At 36.2% G+C, this 24,943-nt stretch overlaps 2 protein-coding genes across 2 annotated transcripts; both read right to left on the bottom strand.

The window, feature by feature from the left end:
• Positions 1 to 621: 621 nt before the first annotated feature.
• LOC127660275 (deubiquitinase DESI2) lies at positions 622 to 10,447 on the bottom strand. Its single transcript, XM_052150404.1, has 5 exons — positions 9,921 to 10,447; positions 3,258 to 3,330; positions 2,609 to 2,702; positions 2,324 to 2,465; positions 622 to 1,881 (listed from the first exon to the last, which is right to left on the bottom strand). The coding sequence occupies exons 1-5, from the start codon at positions 9,957 to 9,959 to the stop codon at positions 1,639 to 1,641; spliced, it is 591 nt and encodes a 196-aa protein (XP_052006364.1). The 5' UTR covers positions 9,960 to 10,447; the 3' UTR covers positions 622 to 1,638.
• Positions 10,448 to 15,436: 4,989 nt separating this feature from the next.
• On the bottom strand, positions 15,437 to 23,540 carry LOC127660570 (cation channel sperm-associated auxiliary subunit epsilon-like). Its single transcript, XM_052150897.1, has 24 exons — positions 23,451 to 23,540; positions 23,258 to 23,306; positions 22,786 to 22,859; positions 22,610 to 22,677; positions 22,439 to 22,514; positions 22,252 to 22,276; positions 22,070 to 22,147; positions 21,824 to 21,927; positions 20,604 to 21,102; positions 20,015 to 20,483; positions 19,519 to 19,838; positions 19,138 to 19,257; positions 18,980 to 18,987; positions 18,785 to 18,892; positions 18,578 to 18,656; positions 18,414 to 18,466; positions 18,243 to 18,296; positions 18,117 to 18,150; positions 16,899 to 16,978; positions 16,586 to 16,685; positions 16,423 to 16,503; positions 16,116 to 16,273; positions 15,759 to 15,809; positions 15,437 to 15,563 (listed from the first exon to the last, which is right to left on the bottom strand). The coding sequence occupies exons 1-24, from the start codon at positions 23,519 to 23,521 to the stop codon at positions 15,437 to 15,439; spliced, it is 2,886 nt and encodes a 961-aa protein (XP_052006857.1). The 5' UTR covers positions 23,522 to 23,540.
• Positions 23,541 to 24,943: the final 1,403 nt, after the last annotated feature.

Raw genomic sequence — 24,943 nt, 5'->3', positions numbered from 1 at the left:
TAAATCTATTTAACATTGTATATACTGTTGATTTCTAATGTGTTATTGTTAATTTGCTGAGTTTGAGACTAAGTGTGAAGACTCAAACTGCATCCACATTTGTGTACTGTCAGAGTATGTATTGCTATTTGATGAAGAACACACTTATCAGCTGTTAATAAATGTCGTCTTTAGGTATGTAGGTGAGTTGTATGAAAACATTATTGGATGTACTTCCACTTCCATCCGTGAACATGGGCATTGTCCCATGACCCAAATATATGACCTAATAACAACAACTCAAGTACAATTTCATTAGAAGGAACAACTTTCTATTACTTGCAGTTGAAAAGAGCCGCCCTGCTCATGGAGAGCAAGAGGTCAATTAAGCAAATAGGTAAAACAGAGTTGAAACTTACCATTATAATCTTAACTGATATTGTGAATACTGTTGATTTGTATATCCAAACAGGGAAATATTGCTTATTTGACATGAAGACGACAGTAAGTGGACAGACTCAAGACCACAGTCCAAATACCTGTGTTCCTCAATACCCTTCAGCTATACTGTCTAGAATACTGATGCAATGCCTGTACATAAGAGATTTACACTAAACACATTGGTAGATTTCCATTAAGTTTTCCAGGATTAACTCTAGATTTGAGGACAGAAAGTTGTATATTTTCTTTAATAATCATAAAATGGAATACAAATGTTGTCTCAAATACATAGAAGACTCTAAAAACTAAAAAGGTGTAAAACATCTGAGGAAAGTTTCGTAGGATAAGAAGTCTGCCACTCATAGCAGACCAAACAGTTAGAGACAGAGTGCAGAGCTCTCTTTAGCACATAACAATAAAAATCTTCAGGCACAGTCACCATAGTGTAGGATGTATGTCATTACAAAAGTGTGGAGATTTGGCTTTTGTAATCAGCACACACAACACAATCATATATGGATTGTAACAAGAAATCTGTAAACAAATGTTCTCCTTAAAAAATGTCATATTCACTGACTAGGCGCTTTCTGTAGGAATGAGGGGAAAAAGGCCATCGAGCAACTCCAGCGTAAGGGGCCGTTCAGACCAAACACGTACTTGCACTAAAAAAACCAAAACTTTGCGCAAAGAATGAAACAGAATGCAGGTGTCTCGAGGTGTGTTTTTACTAACTTGACACGTCGTCTTATTAATGCAAGACTATGAAAAAACAGTGAGATTTGGTGGAATGGTCAAACGCATAGCATGTTTACATAGAAAAAACTTAAAACAGTAAAGACCGACATTAATACGCATTCGCTGTGAACGACCCCTAAAAATAGCATAAAAAAAAAAAAACAACAAAAAGAAAGGTGAATAAACAGAGCATTGTTCAAAAAGTATTCACGTCCTGAGTTTTTAAAACAAAACATAAAAGGCCCAAAAAAAGTATAATTCCAAACTCATGTAAGGTTTTACAGTAAACAAGTTTGATTGTTTTCAGGCCCATAATGGTCACTTGAGCATACTTAAATAAATCAGTTAACACAGAGGGTGGGGCTCATCTATTCCGCTGGTGAATTGCTAGTCTGTCAGGAAAGGGGGTGGGGGGGTCTATTGGCAGCAGGAGCTGTGGTCCAGCTCTAAACAGAGATGGCCTGTCATTCAAGGCAGCAGCGTTCATCGGCGCGGTTGGTGTCGGGTTGGTCTGGGTAAAGGTGCCACGGCATAGGAAGGCGTTGAGGCAGAGGCTGCAGCGTCCTCTGCCTCCTCCAGCTCTCCCTGGAGCTCCTGACTAACACTGGACTGCAGTGCTGCCGGTGTCAACCACTCCTTTGGCAGACAGCTCTGCAGAAAGGGCACACAAGAGCTGAAGTAGGCCAGCCGGTTCACCCAGCGCGGGATCTCTCGACCACAGAGGATCTGGTACAGACATCAAGAGATAACATGAGATTTTGGCTCTTTGTGGCAACATGGATCTATCCAAGAAGGTATGTTCACCCCAAAAATAAAAATTCGGTCATAATTTACCCACCCTCATGTCATTCCAAAACATATGTTAGGTTTTCTGTGTAACACACAGAAAAAAACAAAAAAAAAAACAGGAAAGCATCATAAAAACATCTGCCATTTTACATGTGATTTGTGTGAGAAAGGGAATAAGTAATTGTTGTAGCGCCTGTAGTGTTTATTCCACCAGGAAACTGTCACCATACGTACAATGAGCCACGCAAAAATCATTTTGCAAAAATGAAGGTATAGTAACGTGATTCTAGGAGAACAGGTTGGACAAAATTGCAGAGTTGTCAGTTTTGGATGAAAATAATCCTTTATCATTTAATAGATTATAGTTCTTTCAACTTACCTCTGAAAGTGCAGAGGAAAAATGATTGCAGTTCTTGTGCATAAGGTGGTAGGCGTTACCCTTATATTCCTTTCCCATTTCCTCCACAATTCTCTCCACATCCTCTTCTGTGAAGTCTGTACTCCCCAAAACAATGGCTTCTCTGATAGGGCAGATAAAAAGGAAAGAGGTGTGTGTGTGTGTGTGTGTGTATAAGAGAGACACCGAGTGAAAAAAGAGGAAGTGGTTTTTACTGACATGACCTTTGAGTCAGATCTGTACAGTGATTTCTATTCTAAGACTCACTTAAATTTGAACGTCTCTCCGAGTTCTGTTGCATCACCAGGTGTTATCTCAAAAATACCTGAAAAGGGATAAGGGTGCCCTCCATAGGCAAACTCTGCAATAAAAGGGAAAATGTAAGCATTGGGATACTTTCATCAGACTTTAAATCTCAAGCAACTGTATCTTAAGGATGTGTGTACTGTACATGTGTCAGTTAAAACATTTATGAGTACATACTTACTGAAACAAAGATTTCTGCTGTAAAAATCTGCTACAGGTCAAACTGTTATCTGTCTGACCTGTAGCTCAGCTGCCTATATATCTGAAAGTGTTATTCAATATTTAACATACTCTGGCTATGTGCTTTGATTAGTCTATTGATCTGGGTGTTTTTATGTTCACACAGATGAAATTCAAGAATGCAAACATTACAGATTTGCCAAATAAAGCCTCCTCTACTTATTCTAAACTGTGGAAACTTTTGGGGGCAGTACATGGCAAACAATTTCAAGGTATTTCCTGTTGCATCAACAAGACATCTATGATGTGAGGATTAGTCATATGTTCAGACAACCTCCCTTTCTTTCTTTGATGCAGTCATTGAAGATAAATCCAGGATTACTGAGTAACTTGACTCATTTCTGTGGCTGAGTCATAGCAAAAGCCTTACCTCTGCCATAGATCTCAATTCCTGAGTGAAAGACTCCAATTCCCAGAGAGGTAGTGAAATCATTGATCCAGTACTAGAAGGAAATAAAACATGTGAGTCACAAAAAGTAAAGTGGAGTTGTCCTTCTGTTTTGATATTGAATTGTTGTTTAATGACATGGTCATGAACAGTGGTTAAATCGTATATTATGTTTAATAATGGGTCTTTGTTTACTCAAATTCTCATTCCTTATAATGTACGGTTCATAATTATGGACTTTAGTTCACACTCTCACAAATAAAGACTAAACAATATCAAAAAGACATCTAACATTTCCATTTGAAGTGAGACATCACAAGCCAGCTATAAACATTTTTAAAGAAACTGGGCCTAAAATGAATTATGAATGTTTCAGTTTAACTGAGTGTCTACCATGTAACTATTAGTAATCAATTGGACTATATGCATTGCTAAGAGAGTAAAAAAATACTGATTCAGAGCCAAGGCTATTCAAAATGAACAAATAGTTACGTTTGAATATGTACGGATTCGAAAACCTTTGTGGTCACACCCCAATGTGTCTGATTAACCCTTTTCTTGTCTTAGGACAGGTAAAGTATGTGCTATAAATTCTGCATGGTTTTGGTACTAGAATCTAACAATGTGACTTTGTCAAGACCATCAAAACAAACAAAATAAGAAACCTTTTTTATATATAATTTTTTTTAAGAGAAAGGTACATTTAAAACAAATTGTTCCTTCTATTGTCTTAACTGGGCAATTTTGACCCGTACAGGAAAGGAAGAACCAATTGTGGCCCCTCACCTTCAGACTTTCTGGATGTTATGCAGCTTTAAATGCTAAGTGGGTGAACAAATCTTTATGACTTGTTACTAAAGGACTTTTGGTGCTAATTTTGGATATATCGCTCTTGTTTTTGAACACATCTCTTGTATATGTGATGTTGAGCACTCGTGATGTTTGTTAGTTGACAATCACAGTGACAACATAACTGATCTATATCAGACATTCGAACCGTTACACCCCTTTTGTTTAAAATAATTACTAATAAATAACTACTTTCTTCTGCAGAACATAAATGAAGAATTTTAGGAGAATATTTCAGCACTGTAAGTCCACACAATGCAAGTGAATGGTGGTCATAACTTTGAAGCTTCAAAAAGCACATAAAGGCAGCAGAAACGTAATCCATATGACTCCATCTAGTTAAATCCATATATTTGGATGCAATATGATAGGAGTTGGTGAGAAACAGATCAATATTTAAGTCTAATTTTTACTAAAAATCTCCACGTTCACATCTGTAAGTCACATGTAGCATCTGTTTAGTTTAACTTTCACATCTGAAAGTGGAGATTTATAGTTATAGAACCGAAGATTTTAATATGTCTCATCCACAGAGCAGAGATATTTTTTTTCTAAATAGTCATCACTTGTCTTTAGCAGAAGAAAGTCATACACATCTGGGATGGCATGAGGGTGAGTAAATGATGAGATCATTTTCATTTTTAGGTGAACTATCCTTTTAACTAACATTTTAATAGTAAGAATGTTAATGTATACACACACAAAACAAAGATCCCCCATTTAGCCTTAACAGACTGTAGAGGCAAGTGCTGTTAGCGAGCACCTATGAAGGCCGGAACGGTACACAAGGGGGTGGGTGGCCAGCACCAAGCCCGACCGCCTTTGTCTCCCCAGTGGCGATGTTTACACACCGGTTCAGATAATCGTCACTGGTGTTGGCCATGAGTGGGAATCGAATTGAGGTCACCAGGTTCATAGCGCGCACGCACACACACACACACACACACACACACACACACACACACACACACACACACACACACACACACACACACACACACACACACACACACACACACACACACCTCAGTATAGCATTCTGACATGATATTCTTCTCACCACAATTGTACAGAGCGATTATCTGAGTTACTGTAGACTGAACCAGTCTGACCATTCTCTGTTGACTCTCACCAACAAGGCATTTCCATCCGCAGAACTGCCACTCACTGGATGATTTTTGTTTTTGGCACCATTCTGAGTAAATTCTAGAGACTGTTGTGTGTGAAAATCCCAGGAGATCAGCAGTTACAGAAATACTCAAACCAGACCGTCTGGCACAAACAATCATCCATGCAATTATCTAATCAGCCAATCATGTGGCAGCAGTGCAGTGAATAACATCATGCAGGTATGGTCAGGAGCTTCAGTTAATGTTCACATCAACCATCAGAGTGGGGAAAAAATGTGATCTCAGTGATTTAGACCGTGGCATGATTGTTGGTGCCAGCATGAGGGCTGGTTTGAGTATTTTTGTAACTGCTGATTGGTTGAGCTGACGGTTCATCACTATCATTCCAGGTTTTAATAATGCATTGGACAGTTCTCAACCCAATTCCAGTGATTTCAGCAATCTCCTTAGTTGTTTTCTTTGCTTGATGCAGGCCAATAATTTGCCCCTTCTGAAACACAGTAACATCTTTTCCACATCCATGGGATGCATCTTCCGATATGGCTGTTTAAGAAACAAGAAGCTACACACTGCATCAGTTAGGGTTGAAACAATTGTTGCCAGCTGAAACATATTAATCACTACAATAATGATCCAATCATAGGCTCATAAGGAACCACTTATTTAAATCAAAATGGCAACTTTTTTTTGGTCAGGCAGTGTATTTAAAAATGTTGCTGACTTGCGAGTTACCAGCATGCATTGCAACAAGAATAAATTATGCGGTTAGTGGTATAGGCTTATTTTTAGCATTTGTTTATTTATGCTGTTATTGTTGTTTTTAGTTGCCACTGTTAGTCAATTGCGGTGTGGTGATGTAAGGAGCTTATCTTTTAAATTAATGAGATTTGTTGGTTGTCATTGTTGGTCTATTGTGTGTCTAAGTCAAACAATTACGTACTTGCCTTGTAAGACATAATTTTCTTCAGACAAAGATTACAGTTAGACTTATAAGATTGAAAGGAAGACAAAATGAAAGTTCTCGTATTGTGACTTGATAGTTGGCTGAACAAGACATTTCTATTTTTCCTAAAAAAAAAAGTGCATTCAGTATATGGTGGTCTGCACTTATATGGAGCCTTTTTAACCTTAGCGGTATTCAAAGCGCTTTACATGGTCTCATTCACCCATTCACACACACACGACGGCAGAGCTGCCATGCAAGTCTAGCCTGACACTGGGAGCAACTTGGGATTCAGTGTCTAGCCCAAGGACACTTCGGCATGTGGAGTCATGTGGGCTGGGAATTGAACCACCAACCCTGCAATTAGTGGACAGCCCGCTCTACCACCTGAGCCACAGCCGCCCCACAACATTACAAATTCCCATTGTCTAAAAGCAATGTTACTGAAGACAATTATTAAGACAGTTGTTAAGAGAGTTTTTTTTCCCCCAGTTTTAAACATTAGATGGCACCTTCCTAAACCCCTGTAACACTGCAACAAGTTGTTTAACATTAGTGGGAAAAGATTTGATGAAGTGGATGTGCAATGTGGGCCCATTTTGACTGCTGGAAAAAGCAAAAGAGATTCATTTGTGAAATGGGCATAACCTTTCAACTCTAAAATATACTTTTCTACAAGAAGAATTTAGAAGCTGAGATGTTATCAAATGCCAAAAGTGACTGAAATATCTGTAAAATGAGAAATCCATTGCTAATGTTTAACTTTTTAAATTCTGTTACCCCATTTATATTCAATATAATATTCAATATGTCCATTTCAATACGGCTCAAAAATTAACCCAAGGACAAAAAAGGTTTGCACTTTCTTAAGTCAGTAAGAGGGTTTTTACCAGTCTGTTGTTAGAGAAAGTCGGTGACAGCTGCCCTCAATTGATTACGTGTCACTAAAAATACAATATCAGCAAGCCAGCAGGTTTCTAGAGGCAAGATAACACTCTGTGGCATAGTTTCAGTGCATTGCACAAAAATAACAACATTTGTAGTACATTCTTACCAACACCTAAAAGCAGCCAAAATGGACCCATTCACAATTTTTCCAACACAAACTGCTCCATATAACAAAATAAAAATTGTGGTACAGTGATAAGTTAAGTGTAATTACCTTCTCTTATGTTGTAACATTTTATTTTGTTTAGCTTTAGGTTCATGAATTCCAAAATAATCATTACAAATATGTGTAAAGGGGTGACAGTTATCCAACCCTCCTCCTTCAGGGTTGTGAAATAAGATACTTATCCCTTTGCCCTCAATTACATTAAAGCTTATTAGACATATCCTTCATCATAGAACTGGGGATTAGTTTCTCTGAGATCTAACACCTCAGCAACAGAGTGATTTTCTGCAATAGTATTCTCATGTCAATAGAACCGTGATTAGACAATAAAATAAGCTCAGGCATGAACGAAGTATTCGCCACTGATCATTTCCTATGGGAACGGCTGGGGGCCTCTTCGTTTCAATATGACAAACTAAAGCCTCATTGTTAAGCTAGAACATGGGCTTACGACACCAATGTCTTTCAAGAAAACAAATATCTGAAGACATGTGTATCCACAGATATCATGGACAAATTACACTTAACATGACTCAAAATTACATACTGGACTTGTCTGTTAAAGACAGATTACTAGTGACAAAGTTCTGATTTCCACTTTCAGATATGTAGCTTTATTGGACTGTTGATCTGTCACCCATTTGTGTTCTTGGGTTAACCATGGCCATACAACTTGTACTGCAATTCTTAGGCAAAATTAAGATTTATTACTTTTCTTTAATTTGTTTATATATATATATATATATATATATATATATATATATATATATATATATATAAAATAATATTATATATATATATAAATATATATATATATAAAAATATAAATATTTTTTTTTCTCTCTTTCGGAAGTGGCACAAATAATCTACTCTTAAAGGGATAGTACACCCAAAAATGCTAATTCTCTCATCATTTACTCACGCTAATGCCATTTAAGATGTGCATGACTTTTTTCTGCTGATCACAATCTAAGATTTTTAGAAGATTTTATAGTGAAAAAGGAGTTATATTTTGGTCTGTTCTCACCAAAACCGATCGGATCACTTCAGAAGACATGGATTAAACCACTGGAGTCATATGGATTACTTTTATGCTGACTTTACGTGCTTTTTGTAACTTCTAAAGCCTGATTACCATTCGCTTGCATTGTATGGAACTACAGAGCTGAAAGATTCTTCCAAAAATCTTTGTTTGTGTTCAGCAGAAGAAAAACATACATCTGGGGTGGCATGAGTGTGAGTTAATGATGAGAGAATAACTTAATCTAGTCTTCAAAAAATTCTAGTTTTAAAGTAATAGTTCACCTCAAAAAGACAATTATGTCAATATTTACTTTTCCCTATGTCTTATTTCTTCCGTGAAACACAAAAAGCTAAAGTTTTCAGTGACTCCGGTGTGTCAAGCACAAAAAAAACCACACCATAAAACTACAGTAAAATTAGCCCAATTGTAACAACCCAATCAAAGTCTTCCAAAGCAATAAAATCACTTTGTCATGACGCTTGTCTGGTCAAGAGCTGCCATTTTTTATTTAAGTGCTTTAGTATTTAATTGATTTGAGAGCATTAGATGATTTAAATTTAGTTCTGTTCTTCTGCTCAAAGTAATCATAATGCTTCAGAAGACTTGGAATACAGTGCATAAGTAATTTCAATTAATTCTACTTGGTTTTATATTGTTTTTATCCTTTTTCAAACTTGACAGACCAGAGTCACAACTTGGTGTGACATAAATGACTGAATTATTCCTTTAAACTCTATGAGAGAGCAAGGCCTAAAATAGTACAGTAGCCAAACATACTACTCTGCGCAAAGAAGCATGAGAAAAGCATACCGTATTTCCATGACCCTGTTTCTAGGGGTCACTGAGACACGAGGCAAACTAAAATTTTAAGTGGAGACTGTTCACGTTACTCTTCGATAAATGACACTTGGAAGCTTGTCAATTTTTCCAGTTATTCGTTTTAATCTTTCACTCACCCACTCATATTGTTCAGCTATAGCCCAACAGTCTAATTTAATTGTCATTTATATATATATATATATATATATATATATATATATATATATATATATATATATAATTATATTATTTAGATGCATACTAGCCTGATTTTGTACCTCTTTAGAGAGCATCTGAAGACGTTCTCCATCACTTCACAGCTGTCTAAGATCACACAGGTGGAGTCAAATGACAGTTGAATTAACTGGGTCGCAGCTCTCAGTTGATGACACTGAACTAGACTGTCAGATTGCAGTGTATAATATTATTTAGCTAACAAACTTGATGATTTGTTACTGCAAATTTAGAGACTGTGATATTGTTAATGAAAGGAAATAGACTGGACATGATAAGGTGTCAAATCCATTTAACTCAAAGTGCCCACACTGCACACGTTTCTGTATCTCCTTTCCATTGCTTTTACAAATGGAGCTGAAGTCTTTCAGAATCGCATTTTAACTTCATTGATGTCTGTGGTGCCCGAAAATGTTGTCTTATCATCTTTTGAGCCACAGTCAATGGCTCTGGGCAAACTTAAGACAATACTACACCTCAGTCACAGGAGCGAATTACTTATATTTGAGGATCATTGATTAAAATTACATACCATATCATAGACGTTCAGAATAACCGGCTCGTTTGCCATCACAGGGATGTCCGTGACGTGTTTTCTTTCACTTTAGCTGCCGACCAGCTGCTGCTGCTCTCCCCCTCTCGCCTTTTCACTTCTCACCACACGTACTTCTCGTTCCCTTCAAAGCACCGTTGCTTCGTCCTTTTGACCTTTGCTGGCTTATAACGGTTTAGAGACATCTAAGAGCTGGTCTTGAAAGTTTTTTCCATTTATAATTTTTTTTAGGCCACTTTTTTGTTGTCCAGTTACAAGGAGTAGCGACGCTGCTATGCTAACTACCGTTTAGCTTCATGACCAGCGGAGAGAAAAATTAACGATAGACAAGGATAAAATAAGAATATCCTTAAAGACTCAGCCATTCAGACGACGACGAGACCTTGCACTTGAAGGGAAATGAAAGCAGATGTTTGTCAGTAAAAGAATGACGTTTTAGCACCCGAGATGAGAGCAGCCTTCCCCGTTTTGTTTGCTGGTGAACTGAGTGCGCGTGCTTGATGATGATGCCCAACCTCACAGCAATGTAATACTGTCACTCAAATGCTTTTATAGAACACAAACAACATCCACTGGCTACACAGTTTATCTTTATATTAGTGCATTTTGATATGTGCTTTGAGTTCGTGGAATTAATGCAACGGTGGTTACGATAAATATGCACAGCCTTTTTTAATATGTACAATGCTATTTAAATGTATTTAGTCCACATTTAAAATCTGGGATTCGAAATCTAATTTGAAACCTTTCTAAATCACTAATTTTGACATTGACACATGCTAAAAAGGTTACATTTTCATGTTTTCATTGAAGCACACACAATGCTTTTTAGAATGTTATTAAAATCATACTGGGATAGCATGGATCTTCTGATTTTCCCAAAATTTGTGGAGCAAACTTTATGGGATGAATATAGTATCAAAATTATTCACAAATGCATAAACACTTATATGTCAATTTGATAAATGGCATACATGCATCTTACGATCCACATACAGATGCCTTTCAAATTGTGCCTGAAATTCAGATTTGTATAAATGTAACACAATTTGCGTGTCTAACCAAAGGAAGACGTTCCAAATTAAACACAAAATGGCATTGTCAAGCATTGAATGTGCATTTGTTGATCAAGTGACATGTGTGCATCATCCGTGTCAAATGTTTTGACTGTAGCCCTGAATGTAATTTTAAATGTAGGCAACACAAGCTTAGGTGCAGCTCAACAACAACAAAAATATTTCTGTATGAATATGCAATAATCTTCATGACGCAGCAGGTCTACGAAGAATGTAGGCTACTCACAATAATATTGCTACATATTGTTTGAAGTCCATGTGGCGTGACACGCTACTAGAGAAAGGCAGCTTGTGTCACTCTGGAGGAAAAATTAAACGTCAAGAAAAAAAGCAAAGCAGCCTTTTGGACTTTATTGAAAAGAAGAATAATGGTGAGGATTTACTGATGTTACATATATGTTTAGCTTAATGTGTTTAAACTTGTGGGCTGGTCAAGGATGTCCATATGTAGGGTGACCATGCGTCCTCTTTTTCCCATACATTTCTTCTTTTTTGGACCTTAAAAAAGCATCCGGCCGGGATTTCTAAATTTGCGAAAATGTCTGTGATTCAGCTTTAGTTACATTATGATGTGCATCTGGTCTAATACATCATTGTGTGTGTGCGCGCGCGCATATTTGCATCGCTTTAACCCCTCTTTGTAAGTCCCGCCTTCTCGCACACCAATTGGTCGATTATAAGAGTCTTGCAGCAACTATTGGCCAAATTCCTGCCTGTCAATCTCTCCGCGAACACTATTGTGTTCGCTATCAAACAGTTGCTTGACACTGTCAGTAGCAGCAAATGACAGCTGAGTGGAAACAATGTCCAAATGAAAGTGTAAATTTTCAGAAGATTTGCAAAAACAATTCCCATGCTTTCGTCCATGTCGAGATCCATGGGAAGCAGAATGTATGACATGTAAAGCTGGCACTTATGTGTCAATTGCTAATAAAGGTGCAAGTGATTTAGAAGCACACATTAGCTCTGCGATGCATAAAGGCTCAGCAAAAGGTGATGAAAAAGTTCATCAAGTAAATTAATGGACTACTTTTTGTGACCAGGTAAAATTGTTTTCACATTTCTTCAATTTCCATGGCCATTCAAAATAATAGTAATGGTAAATGAAGGTGCAACCATATCATCAAATATTTTATTTTAGTACATGGACACTCAAAAGAATGTTGGACTTTATATTTATTTATATATATTTATGTAATAAATATATAATAGAGTGTCTTTTTCACTGTATTAAAGTTTGCATTCATAGTAGCACTGTTGTGAACCCTATTATAAATGATCTTCATTGGGTGTGCTAGTCCACTTATACTAGTATTCAGCAACTGACTGACTTAGATGTTCATATTAGAGTAAACTAATGTTACACCAAAATAAATTGTTTTACTGTTTAATGATAAATCGCGAAATTTGCCATTTTTGAGGTACACATTGAAATTACCAATGAACAAATGTACTTCAGTGTTTCCCATTAATTGACTAGACTCTGGCGGCCGCCACAGTCTCATAATGAGCCAAAAACATTTTTGCTAATCTAAAATATTTTTGCACTTCTCAGTCTCATAATAACATAAAATGTTACAATGTTTGTGAACAGGTTCGTTGAGCAGTGGAGGAGTCAGGAGACAGCGAAGCAGGTTTGAGGTTAGTACTTTAATTTCTAGGACATGAGGAGGTTTGGGGCTTAGCCTGGCCCCATTAAAGCGGGTGTGGCTTTAGGTGACACCCCCCCCCCCCTTATCTAATTAAAATAAACACGATCTACCTTTATGTTTTTTTTCTGCACTCTGGCACCTTACTTACAATTAAAGTACAGTGATTCCCACAGGATTTTCTGAGTATTACGATTCCTGGTTGTCTGCCCCGTGTTTCTCGTGTCACCTCTCATGAACTACAATTCCCACAATTCCCGGCCCTCATCACTGCCAGCTTTCAATCATTGATCTCACCCGTTTGTCATTTGATCTTCATTACCCCTCTGTATTTAAGCCCGGTTGTTCAGTCTTTGTCAATCGTTGTTTGTAGCTGTCTGGATGTTGATGGTTTGCCCTGCGCACTCTGTTCATGTACCCTTTGAATGTTTTCGTGTTTTTGTTTCAGTTTTCCCATCGTGGATGTTTCCTTTGTTCCTGTCTGGTTGTTTTCCACTTTGATTAATAAAGACCCGCATTTAGATCCGCACTCCTCGTCTGCCTCCTCCTACTAACGTTATACTGAGAGTTTGGGGGGGGCGGACCTCTGCTTTAATTTTTCTCTCGTACATACGACGGTCACCGCCGTTGAAATGAAAACATAAACACAAACAATAGCACACTCAGAGCGTGCCTCAGCTGCTGTTAATTAATTACCATTGACACCTTCAAGCTTGCCTACCGACTGATCTCCAGCAAGCACGGAGAGAGAACTGATCGCAATTACATCAGGAATTAATAAATAACCTTTGTCAACTGTGCATTTATATCACGTAGTACTCCTGCATTCTGTTTGTCTCTCACTATCAGTCTCACCTTCAGCTAAGTGGAACATTGCATGCACAGATATTTGCATATACCACGATACAGAAACTTTTCTACCGATTGACAATTTATTCCATCACCATTCCGCCCAGCCGTATTGGATACTACAACATTAAGAACTGTACTCATGCTTTTATTACACAAACAGATATTTCTAGAAACTTAGTTAAGATTGAAGTAGCAGTCTCTAACGCTGACCTGGAACAAAGACTTGTTTTCCAGGTGTTAGAATCCTACTAACTAGAAAGCTTCGAACATTTAATACAAACATATTGTCACCAGGATTATTATTTATTTTTTTTTTTGCAATTTAGAATGTGACAGAACATTATCCTTGTGAATAAACCATGCTCTGCCTGATGGCACGTCTGTAAAATGACACGTCATCTAGTGGTAGCTGCTTTTATTACACAAAGTTACATGTGGATCATGCAAGGCAAACCAGCGGAAAGGAAGTCTCAAAATTCAAATGAATGAAACCCAAAACACACTAAAAGATGTCAATGAATGCACATGTCACTTGATCCACAAATGCACATTCGATAATTCACAAGAAGTTTAATTTGGAACATCTTCATTTGGCTGCATCTACAAACTGTGATTTTTTTGGTACAAAAGGGAACATTTATATTCACAAATATGTCTCTATTTGAACAAATAGGTGCACATTCATTTAATAATAAATTATGCAGAGACAAATAAAATTACATTTTAAAAGGCTAATAAAATGCGTTTTTAAATTTTTCCCAAATTGGTGGGTAGACGTGCCCACATTAATTAATTAATTTATGACTTATTCAGTGGTACTTGTTTGTGTGTGGGTCAGCCATGATAAAAAGAGTGAAACAAAAGTCTCAAAATTCAAATAAATAAAACAGAATACACCATTTTGTGTTTAATTTGTAACGTCTTCCTTTGGTTAGACATGCAAATTGTGTTACATTTATATAAAAGGGACCATTAGTATTCACAAATATGTCTCTGTTTGTACAAATCGCTGAAGTTGAAAGGCATTTGTGAGTGGATAATAAGATGCATGTATGACATTTATCGAATTGATGGATGTTTATGCATTTGTGAATAATTTTGATACTATAGTCATCCCATACTTTAAGCTTGAGCGCATACTACTATTAAAGCAAAACCCAGACAAAAAAAATACTAGGAAATTCTAAAATTCATGTTAAAGGAATATTCCGGGTTCAATACAAGTTAAACCCAATTGACAGCATTTGTGGCATAATATTTATTACCACAATTAGATACCAAAATGTGATTTTTTTTTTCTTTAAAAAAAGAAAAAATATGGGTTTCAGTGAGGCACTTACAGTGAATAGGGCCAATTTTTGGAGGGCTTAAAGGCAGAAATGTGAATCTTATAATTGAATAAAAGCACACATTAATTCTTCTGTTAAAACTCATGTATTATATGAGCTGCAAAGTTGTTTAAAGCAAAGTCATTTTTGCTTTTTTTTTTTTAACTAAAGAAAAGGAGAGGCAAGTCTAAATAAATTTTTGTGGTAATCAACATTATGTCGATTTAGGCTAACTTCTATTGAACCAGGAATATTCATTTAATTTTTCCACGATTCACTGATATTGTTATGCTGAAAATATATGTTATGATAAACAAAAACATATATGCCAATTAAATTAGAAAAATGCAAAATTTAAGTATTTTCACAAGTGGCAATGTACAGTTTATTAAACAAACATTGGAAAAAAAATGATTTCTAAACACAAATAACAAAGCTCACTGTGAGAGTATTAATTTCATTGGGGGGCTGGGAAGGGAACACAAATAAACATACATTGGTTGTGTGATTTTAAATAAATGTGGCACTGAGAGTAAACTAACAGTATCTGAAACTAAATATAATAATTAACTATTACACTGAGTAATAATTCACAGATGTTTTTTTCTAAGCATGTTTCGAAAGACGGTGACATATTTGTAGAAGATGAGACACAGCATGATGAGTGTGATGCAGGTAAGAATCAAAACCACATACATGGGCAAGCGCTGGTCCTTGCTGTGAAGGAAGCAGATGAATATGCATGAAATAAAGCAGACAGGAAAATCCTCCCTCCATTAACTACACTAAAACATATACATTATTAATGTGCAATTTGCAAACATAATAAGTTTGAATAAGTTGAGTTTGAATGACTAGCCATATTTTATGGTCATTTTCAGAGGTATAACACAGGAGAAATGAATAGCTTACATTTTGATTCCATATGTTTTAACAGCAAACACAGCACGAAGATCACAAAAGCTGAGTGGAAAGAAAAAAACTTCTCACATCTCTGTTGTACTGGACCACACTGATGATAAATAATTTCTGCCACCATGTGGTCAAGATCCTGAACTACAAATCATAAACTGACAACTAGAAATTACTGACAAGTAACCTCAAAAGCAGCACCAGGAAAACACGTAACAATATGTAAAATAAATGTCTAACCTGCAGTGGTTTTCAAAGTTTCAGTTGAAAAACTTTCCGTTGCAATTACCTTTGTAAATTTAAGCACCAACCAGACATAGATTACTTTCAGCTAAAACAGATGAAAGTGATTTGTACCTGTAATTTGGGTCCAGAATCTTTACAATAAAGACATAAGTAGCACTATCTTTCTGGGAAAAGGTGAGGTAATTCCTGGAACTCTTATTCATAATTTCATAGGGTTGGTCAAGGTTTCCCAGTTTTTTAGAGGTATGAACAAAACAGCTCCTGTAATTCTTAAAGAAATTAAACACATGCCCTTTTATTTCACTGTTAATAAAATAATTAAATAGTAATCATGTAATCAGATGATTACACATATCTCCAAGGAGAAAGCCAAGGTTATTAAAACTAAATTGAGATACAAACTGTAAATGATACCTACATGAGGTCCCCAGGCCTCTTCAGAATGCTTCTTGTCGACAAGCATGGATTTCCATGTTTGTGCCTCATGAAGGCAAGCTACCTATGGAGCCAAAAGGGAGGTTTGTGTTTCTAAAACAACATAATAACAAGCACACATACTGTATATGCCTGATATATATTACCTGTTGCATGGTTGCATTAAAATAATAGTCTTTTCGACCAAACTTCTCCCACACTATGAAGTTGGCATCAACACTATGCACAAATGTGTCTCCATCATACCTAAAGAAAAATTTAAATATCATAAGACATATAACATTACACTTTATATCCAAAGTATAACAACTGCACTGCAATATCAATCTATTTTCTCATAGAGCATTCAGTCTGAAGCATTTAAAAGACAATAAAAAGTGGATATGTAATTGATTGGGGAGGTTTAAGGACTTTTTTAATTGTTGCATTTCTCTAACACTTTGCTTTTGTCATACTCACAGATCGATATCAGGGCGAAAGGCAGCTTTGTAGTTAATTTTCAGCACACAGCCAATCCTCTTCCAGTCATAGTGCACAAGCTGAGGGACATTATGAGAACTCATGACTATCAGTTGCTTCACATGTGCTTGTGGTGGGAGAAAAACTTGTTTTTTTTAGAAAACCATGCTGTCATAGCACTTGTCCTCACAACATAACCTACACCTCAACAGAACTTCAGCTGACATAAAAATATTTGCACTTCTGGCGCACACATTAATAGTTGAATAGCATGGGAACTGACAGAAAATAAGAGACTACTAGCTGGTTTGAGTCATTGCTTTCCTATTCTTGATAAAAAATAATGATCAAACTGATGTCTCCTTAAAGCAATGTAAAAGTCAGACTTCAGCTAACTTTAACAAGTGAAGAGGCTTTAAAAACATGCTTCGTAAAGCTTTGAAACATTTTGAAACAATTTTTTCAGATTCCAATGCAAGCATACATCATTCTGGCCAATGTATATATAATGGGGTGGTGGCGTAGTGGGCTAAAGCACAGGGCTGTTAATCAGAAGGTCGCAGGTTCTAATCCCACATTGTGTCATTGAGCAAGGCACTTAACTCCAGGTTGCTCCGGGGGGGATTGTCCCTGTAATAAGTGCACTGTAAGTCGCTTTGGATAAAAGTGTCTACCAAATGCATAAATGTAAATGTAAGTCATATGAAACATCTGTTCCGATATACACAAGTCCAGATGTTTATGTGCTGTAAGTAGTTATAACTTGCATGATATGACTTATATGATAGCCGTAGATTGACCATATACTATTTGCACAATGTTGTCAAGCTAAACTGTTTGCACAATGTTATCAAGCTTATTAAGTAAAATAAAGGTGTTTTAAAACCTATGTGGTTTTTGTGTTATTCTTCTTCTTTCAAAAGGGAAATTTGACTTAATTCACAGTAAGACAAGATTGCTTGTATGAACATATTATTATTATTTTTTTTATACGGTATATAAATTGGCAATATTGGAATGTTGTTGCGATGATGTCACAACTAGCCCGAGTTGTTTTATTTTTTATTTATTTTCATTACTTGTACTGTTGTCAAGTTCCAAATAAAGAGAAAATTATATAAGAGGAAGTATTTTGTACTAGTATCAGTAGTACTAGTAGAACATAGTATCTAAAAATATCAAGGCCTACTGTGTCACACGAGCAGGACGAATTCTCACCAGATCTTCCAGTTTTGGGTTTCTCAGCACAGATCTGTAAAAAAAAAATTATATATTGAGGGGGTTAAGTGGTACAGAAAATCCAATACACTTTATTAACAAGTGCCATGTGTTTGTGCATGTTACCCTGGAATGGTATATTTCTCAAAGGTGTGCATCTCGCATGGAATTTCCTGTGGTCTACACACACAAGGCACAAAACAATAACTCAGTTCAGAAGGTTTGACCTACGACATGATTTTACGATATAACATAACTTTTCTGAAAAATATTGTTACATTATTAGATGACACTTACTTTACTACACGAATGTGCCTGTTTGGTGGGCACCCCACAAGTAAGTGAGAAACCTACAGAAAATGTATAACTTTTCAGTGCAATAGTATCTAGTTTCTCATCTATTTCTCACATTTACCACTACCAGCAACAAGAACAATACCAGCGAAACAACTTATTATTACCTGATTTTTTGGCAGATAGCAAGCATTTCCAATCTGGGTTGGTAGCAGCTCCATAGAGACAGTACCACTTGATTGCGAGCTGTTTTTAATTATATGACAATATGTTTTTTATGATAGTTGGAAGACCTAACAACTAATAAAGTTGAATTAGTCTGCACAATAATCTTATTTTCCACTGACATGCATTTTAAAGGTGTAAGCACTCACATTAGACCTGAGTTGTTAGGCCTGCTTCTAAGGTGTGTTTCCTGATAAATAATAAATGTCTGGAAAAACAACATATTAATACATTGTTCTACCAGGTGAAAGAAACAACTATTTTTTTTTAGGAAAAGTAGGAACAGGAATTTTTAGTAGCAGTCAACATTATGCCACAAATGCTGTCAATTGAGCTTAACTTGCATTGAACCCTTCAAGATCAATTATCTGAAATAACTAGCTATGGGCATTGTTGCTTAACAAACAACAAGCTATCAAACAACTACTAAAATCCAATTTTAAACAGTTCAGTGCAGAGTTTTCTAAAAGTGCTCTTGTTAGGAGATCCTTTTTGTCCAAACCTTGTTTATAGTTTCCACACCACGCACACTCTCAAAATGAGTCCTTGATGTGATTTGCAGCAGATGTTTGTTGTTCATGTGCAGCTTCACATCAATTCTCTTACCTACATGGTAGACTATCTGGAAAAAAAATCAGGAACTGTCCCATTATGTTGTTCTATATTAGACACCTGATGTACTTGGTGTACACAATGTACCACCAGCTAAAACCACTAACATTCTTCTTTGCATCTGTAAAAACTATCTTTATTTACTAGTCCTGGTACAAAATGAAATAAGTTACTAGCTCTGTAGTACTCTGCATGACTAAGGGAGAGAGGAGTACTTCTGTGAGGAAATATTTCCCACTCATGATACATCAGCTAGTGTATTCCAATTCACCTGAGCCCACAACTCCTTGCGATCTCCCTTGTCCATGAAGTAGACACGCCTCTTCATCTTGTGTGTGAAACCAATAAAGGGACAGACGTGGACCCCTCCTCGCATGGCACTCCTGATCTCCATCAGCAAAGGGTATTTCTGCACATGCAGACCACTGTCTGACAATATTAGCATGTCGATCTGATTCTTCTGGTTTAGATAGAGTACCATTGAACTTCCAGAGTCAATCCAAGTAGGAAGCCGCAGCAGTTTATTTATACCAGCTTTACAGAAGAACAACGCATTGTTCTCCATCTTAATCAGCATATTCCATGAGTGGTCTGCATAGATAAGATTCAAATAGAGTGAAACAAAGTTAAAAAAATACTTTTAAAATTAAACATGTTTTAATTCTCCTTTTGCTTTGTAAACTAAAAAGCTTTTTCAATCAAAGTCATATTAGAGATTCAAATCCATCTTCATTGGCACTTCTGATCATTTAATATCTGCCACTCACCCATGACAACTTGATGAATGTGGCTCCCATTGGCTGCTTGGCTTAGGCTGGAAAAATTAGTTGGTTGCATGTATCCCCATTCACTATTATTGTGAAAACTATAGAGCATCACATCTTTGTTCCACACCAACAGAGTTTCCAAAGCTGAGCCTACAAAGAACATCTGAAATGGGCCCTGAAGAGCATCCTGCTCTTTGAGGTTACTCAAGAAAGTGCTGGATCTCCAGATACCTTCTGTCTCATAGAATGTGATCAGGGAAAGTCGTACAGGGTCGTCATTGTGTGTGTACATGACCAGTGCGTCCAAAGCTTCTGGATGGGAGCCAAACGAGGCAGTAAGGATGGTGGCAGTTTTGGGAAGACTCAGTACCTTTGTCATATAGTTGTTGTTATTCTGCCAGTCCAGACTTTTTCCACCTACATAAAGTTCATGGTCTTTCCATGCAAGAACTGAAGCAAGTTCAAAGTCCTACAAGGGACATTTAAGTAACAGTCCACATTTTAGTAACTGAAAACCCCACAATATTTGTTTAAAGCAAATCATCAGTTCAATCACTACTTCTGATTTTTACAAATCAGAAACACGTACTTGCAAGGGGTAGTAATCCACACACTGAGTTCTGAAATTGAGGCCTTTAACCCCATGATCCAACAATTTATTTGGATTCATCCTCAATATTCTGTCCTTGTTGTCTCTCCAGAGAAGAGCATCTCCTACGCGGAATATTAAGGCATTCTCCAATAGGGCAGCCTCAAAAATTGTAAAATAACCCTCAGCTGGCACATGCAAATCTCCAGGGTCGACCTTGACCTCCTCATAAGTGAGGAAAGCATTCTTGGTCATGAAAGTGCCTTTTTCAGAGAGTAGTAAGGCTCGGTAAGGGGTACATACACCCCATACTAAAGACAACTGGCTCCCTGTTGGCAGGTATAGGGATACCTCTCTATCACCATATGGTTTCTCTGGGGATGCCATGTAAAAAGTATGTCGACTAGAAACAACACACTGTCCATGAAAAGAGACTGACTGACCAAATATGCAAAAACTATGATATTCAGGGTTACCAAGAAGCCGAGCTTCCCAAAATCTGAAACAAATTATGATTGTGATTGATGTTGTCATCTTATACAGGTAATTATTATGAATATGAAACAACATTAAAGTAATATTAATCACATAATAAAAATTATATTAAAGTTATGCTCAATCGATAGCATTTGTGGCATTATGTTAATTACCACAAAAATTTATTTAGACTTGCCCCTCCTTTTCTGGGTTACAGTAAGACACTTACAATGAAAGTAAATGGGGCCAATCCGTAAACATTAAAATACTCACTATTTCAAAAGTAGAGCTACAAGACATAAACAATATTCCTGTAAACATAATTTTGTGTGCTAAAATCACTTGCTAACCTTTTCTGTATAAAGTTATAGCCAATTTTACAACTTCGTTGCCATGACGATGTAATGCCAACAAACTCTAAACCCTAAAATTACTGTAAAAATTACGATATAAACAAATTTACAGCTCAAATAATACATGAGTTTTAACAGAAAAGGGAATGTAAGTGCTTTTATAAAACGATTGGCTTCACATTTCTGCCTTTAAACCCTCAGAAATTTGGCCCATTCACAAGACCTTTGCTGTAACTTCGATCTTTGTTTTTTTTTTATGAAAAGGATTGAATAGTCAAATGTTTTTGTGGTAATCAACATAATGCAACAAATGCTGTCGATTGAGTTTAACTTGAATTGAATTCAGAATATTCCTTTAAAAAAAATTATAATAAAATGGAACAGAATTACCCCTGATTTGTGAAGTAACTCTGTACTGTCTGAGAGGATGAAGATGACTCAATGACTGGATATGCTCCACTGATGAGGAATTGCTTAGTAAGATATCTAGAATGCTAGAAAGGTACAAAAGTGTATAAACGGGGAGCTAAAAATTTTGCAAATTGGAAGAATCGTACATGGAACTCAGTACTCATAACAGATCATTAATATATTGTTGATACATAACCAAATTATTTGATAGGTCTTTGGTCCTACTATAGAGGGAACAAGTGCAGTGTTGTAAATTTCAGTCCTTTCTGCTCGGTCTGGATCAATGATCCATATTCTGACAATCTAAAGTACACACATAAGACACCAGTATACATTATCTCAACTAAAGGAAAAATTATATTTGCTTGGAACAAAGGAAAGATTTCTGATCCAAGTAAATGTCTAACCTGGGAGTCACTTTCAGATGCATTTCTGTTAGTCATGAAAAAGATAAAAGCAATAAACAAAATATTTATATATTCTTTTTGCAAGTATATTTCTAAAGCATGTTGTACATAAAGCAATTATTGGCATTTACAGTGTAATTTAAAGTTGAAAGATGAAATGAACAGACTTATTTGAGCTGGTAAATACCTGAGCTCAGGAATAACAGCATACCACGAAAAGCGGAAAAATGAGTCACTTATATAAAGGTGTCGCTCCTCTTCCCCTGCGGACACATCCTAGAAGAAAATAACAAAATAAAGGGCTAACTGATCAAATGAAAAACACATAAAACATAATTGTGTGTGTGTGTGTGTGTACTTACAGAAACCAGTGGCTTTACAGTGGCAAATCCAGAAGATTCGCACCAAATAGCAGCATTGGGTAAGCTAAGTGGATTAAATTTTGGCAAACATAAATGTACATTAAAAAAGTATTTATAACATTTACTATACATTATTAAATATGAATAGACCTATACATTATATGTGCTTTACCTCTTGTTATTGACGTCACAACTCTCAGGGTATTGCCACTCTAAAAAAGAGGATCCTTCATACTCTAAAAAAAACTACATAAAACACAATATTTGTAGTTTTTAACATAACTAAAATAATTATATTTTTATTTTTGAAGTGATTCATCATCTGAATGTGTTTATGTTGGGTGGTGAGAAAAACATTTATTTAGGCTTCTAGGATGGCTAACCTTAAGTTAAAATACCATAAACAAGACCATCCCTTACAAATATTTACCATGGTAACAGTTTCCACACTGCACTTAAGTATTGATACTGCCTGTACAATAAAACTGATAACTTTGTATTAGCCACCATTGTTATAAAAAAAATAATAATATTTTTTTTTAACAAAATAGCAGGAAATTGTTGAAAGCTTCTTAGAATGCTTGGAGACCTATACTAATGTATAATGATTTGTGTGATTTTATAAGGGACTTTCAGTCACTTACAGCACTGTGTGTGGTGTATAACTCTTTCTCCTCGAAAGTATTCTTATATCTGATAAAAAACAAGCACATAAACAGTCAGAAAATAAACATACTGTATATATAAAACAGTTGTTAGCTATTGTTATTTGCTAGCTTAGCTGAGTGCCTCCATAACTGCCATTTGATCGCTGGAGTTTTGAGGTTAGTAATTTACCTCCAGACTCCATCACCAATATGAAAATGTGTTAGTAAAAGGCATGTTACCACTCCCAAAAATCCAAACATGTTGTGGCAGTTTTTCCAAAATATAATGCTTAATTTGTTGACATTCGAAGAACACGTCAAAATACTCGCTATGGACTACAGGTGTCGCTGTTCACAAAAAAAAAAAAAAAAATTTTTATTCGTTCACTCTTTGTATTTGTAAATCTAGATATAAATGTATCCACGCACTGTGAACCGCTAGATACGTATAAATATTATATATTTTACAATATAATTTGTTTTTGTAATATATGAGTCACAACAGTTCTCTTTTTGAAGGATAATTCCAATGTTGGGAGTTATTTAAAGCTGAAGTACGTGACTTTTTCTGTGTTAAAATACTTTCTTCTATACCAGCTTAATATGCAGAGACAAATATTAGTAAGCCATTCATAAGTTAATTTACTAAAAAAAAACTGTAAGCACTGTGTTTCTGTGGTATGGTGAAATGTCTCTGATTGTTTTGAGAGGCCCGCTTAGAACCCACCTCAACAACGTTACTCTACCAATGGCGTGAGTTGGGGGCGGGACTCTTTGTTTGGCCAACGACAGAGGGAGGGCGTATTCAGAAGCTGTTTTGAAAATAACGTTTATTTTTGTAATTCCATTTGGTGGCGCAAGTTGCGCAGAAATTACATACTTCAACTGTAATGACAAGGTAATTAATTACTGTAATTTGATTATTTACTGGTACAAAAATAGTGTAAACAGTACATTTCAAAGACTTGTAATCAAATTACAGTTACTGACTTTCAATTAAGTTAATTATTTTTGATTACTTGGGATACATATTTTTCTCAAATAATTGTATATATGAAGAATACATTTCAAACATTGATTACATTAATATGTAGATCTGTTTGGGTTTTGTGATGCTGAATGGTGCCTCCTAAAGCCCCAGGTATACTTTGTTTTTGCGCAATCCGGACAGGATTGTGCCTGGCCGACAGCGTTGCCATTGTGAGTATACTTTTCTGACCACAGCCGAGGACCGCGTGTGCGATTCAAGAAAATCTAGGCGACGGGTGCTCAAGCTGCGCTGTGCTGATGATGCAATTTTCATCACGCATACAATGCGCACACCTGAAGCATACTTTGGCCTTAACAAGTCAATGAACAGTAAGGAAATATAGACATTATTTTTTATCAGTTTAGTGGAAAAACAAAAGCTTATCTGTGAAAAGTGTTGTAGAAAGTAACTTAAAAGTAATGAATATAACTTTTTTCGACTAAGTAATCAGTAGTTGTAGTAATAGTAATCTGATTACAATTTTAGAGTAGACATTAGTCATTTGTAACGAATTACTTTGGAGTACATTCACTGTCTGATCAGGGGGCAGAAGAGGGCTGTGTCTAGAAGGTAACCGTGTGAATATCAAAGTATCGCGAGACTCGTTTTTGTTGTCACTGAAGTGAGGGCTAAGGCTAGATTTAGGTGTAGGG

This window comes from Xyrauchen texanus, chromosome 20 (genome assembly GCF_025860055.1).
Source record: "Xyrauchen texanus isolate HMW12.3.18 chromosome 20, RBS_HiC_50CHRs, whole genome shotgun sequence".
Taxonomy (NCBI): Eukaryota; Metazoa; Chordata; class Actinopteri; order Cypriniformes; family Catostomidae; genus Xyrauchen; species Xyrauchen texanus.
The sequence above is the reverse complement of the archived record's forward strand: the minus strand, read 5'-3'. Positions and strand labels throughout refer to the sequence as shown.

Bases quoted from the DNA above. Each gene is read 5' to 3' on its own strand.
- LOC127660275 (XM_052150404.1), bottom strand. From the start codon at position 9,959: ATGGCAAACGAGCCGGTTATTCTGAACGTCTATGATATG. The intron at 2,703-3,257 runs GTAAGGCTTTTG...CTTTTATTGCAG, and splicing joins AATTGAGATCTATGGCAGAG to AGTTTGCCTATGGAGGGCAC. The intron at 2,466-2,608 runs GTGAGTCTTAGA...CTGCCCTATCAG, and splicing joins GGAGAGACGTTCAAATTTAA to AGAAGCCATTGTTTTGGGGA.
- LOC127660570 (XM_052150897.1), bottom strand. From the start codon at position 23,521: ATGTTTGGATTTTTGGGAGTGGTAACATGCCTTTTACTAACACATTTT. The intron at 16,686-16,898 runs GTGAGTATGACA...ATTTTTCTTTAG, and splicing joins TTTCGCCCTGATATCGATCT to GTATGATGGAGACACATTTG. The intron at 15,564-15,758 runs GTAAGCTATTCA...CTTCCTTCACAG, and splicing joins AAAACATATGGAATCAAAAT to CAAGGACCAGCGCTTGCCCA.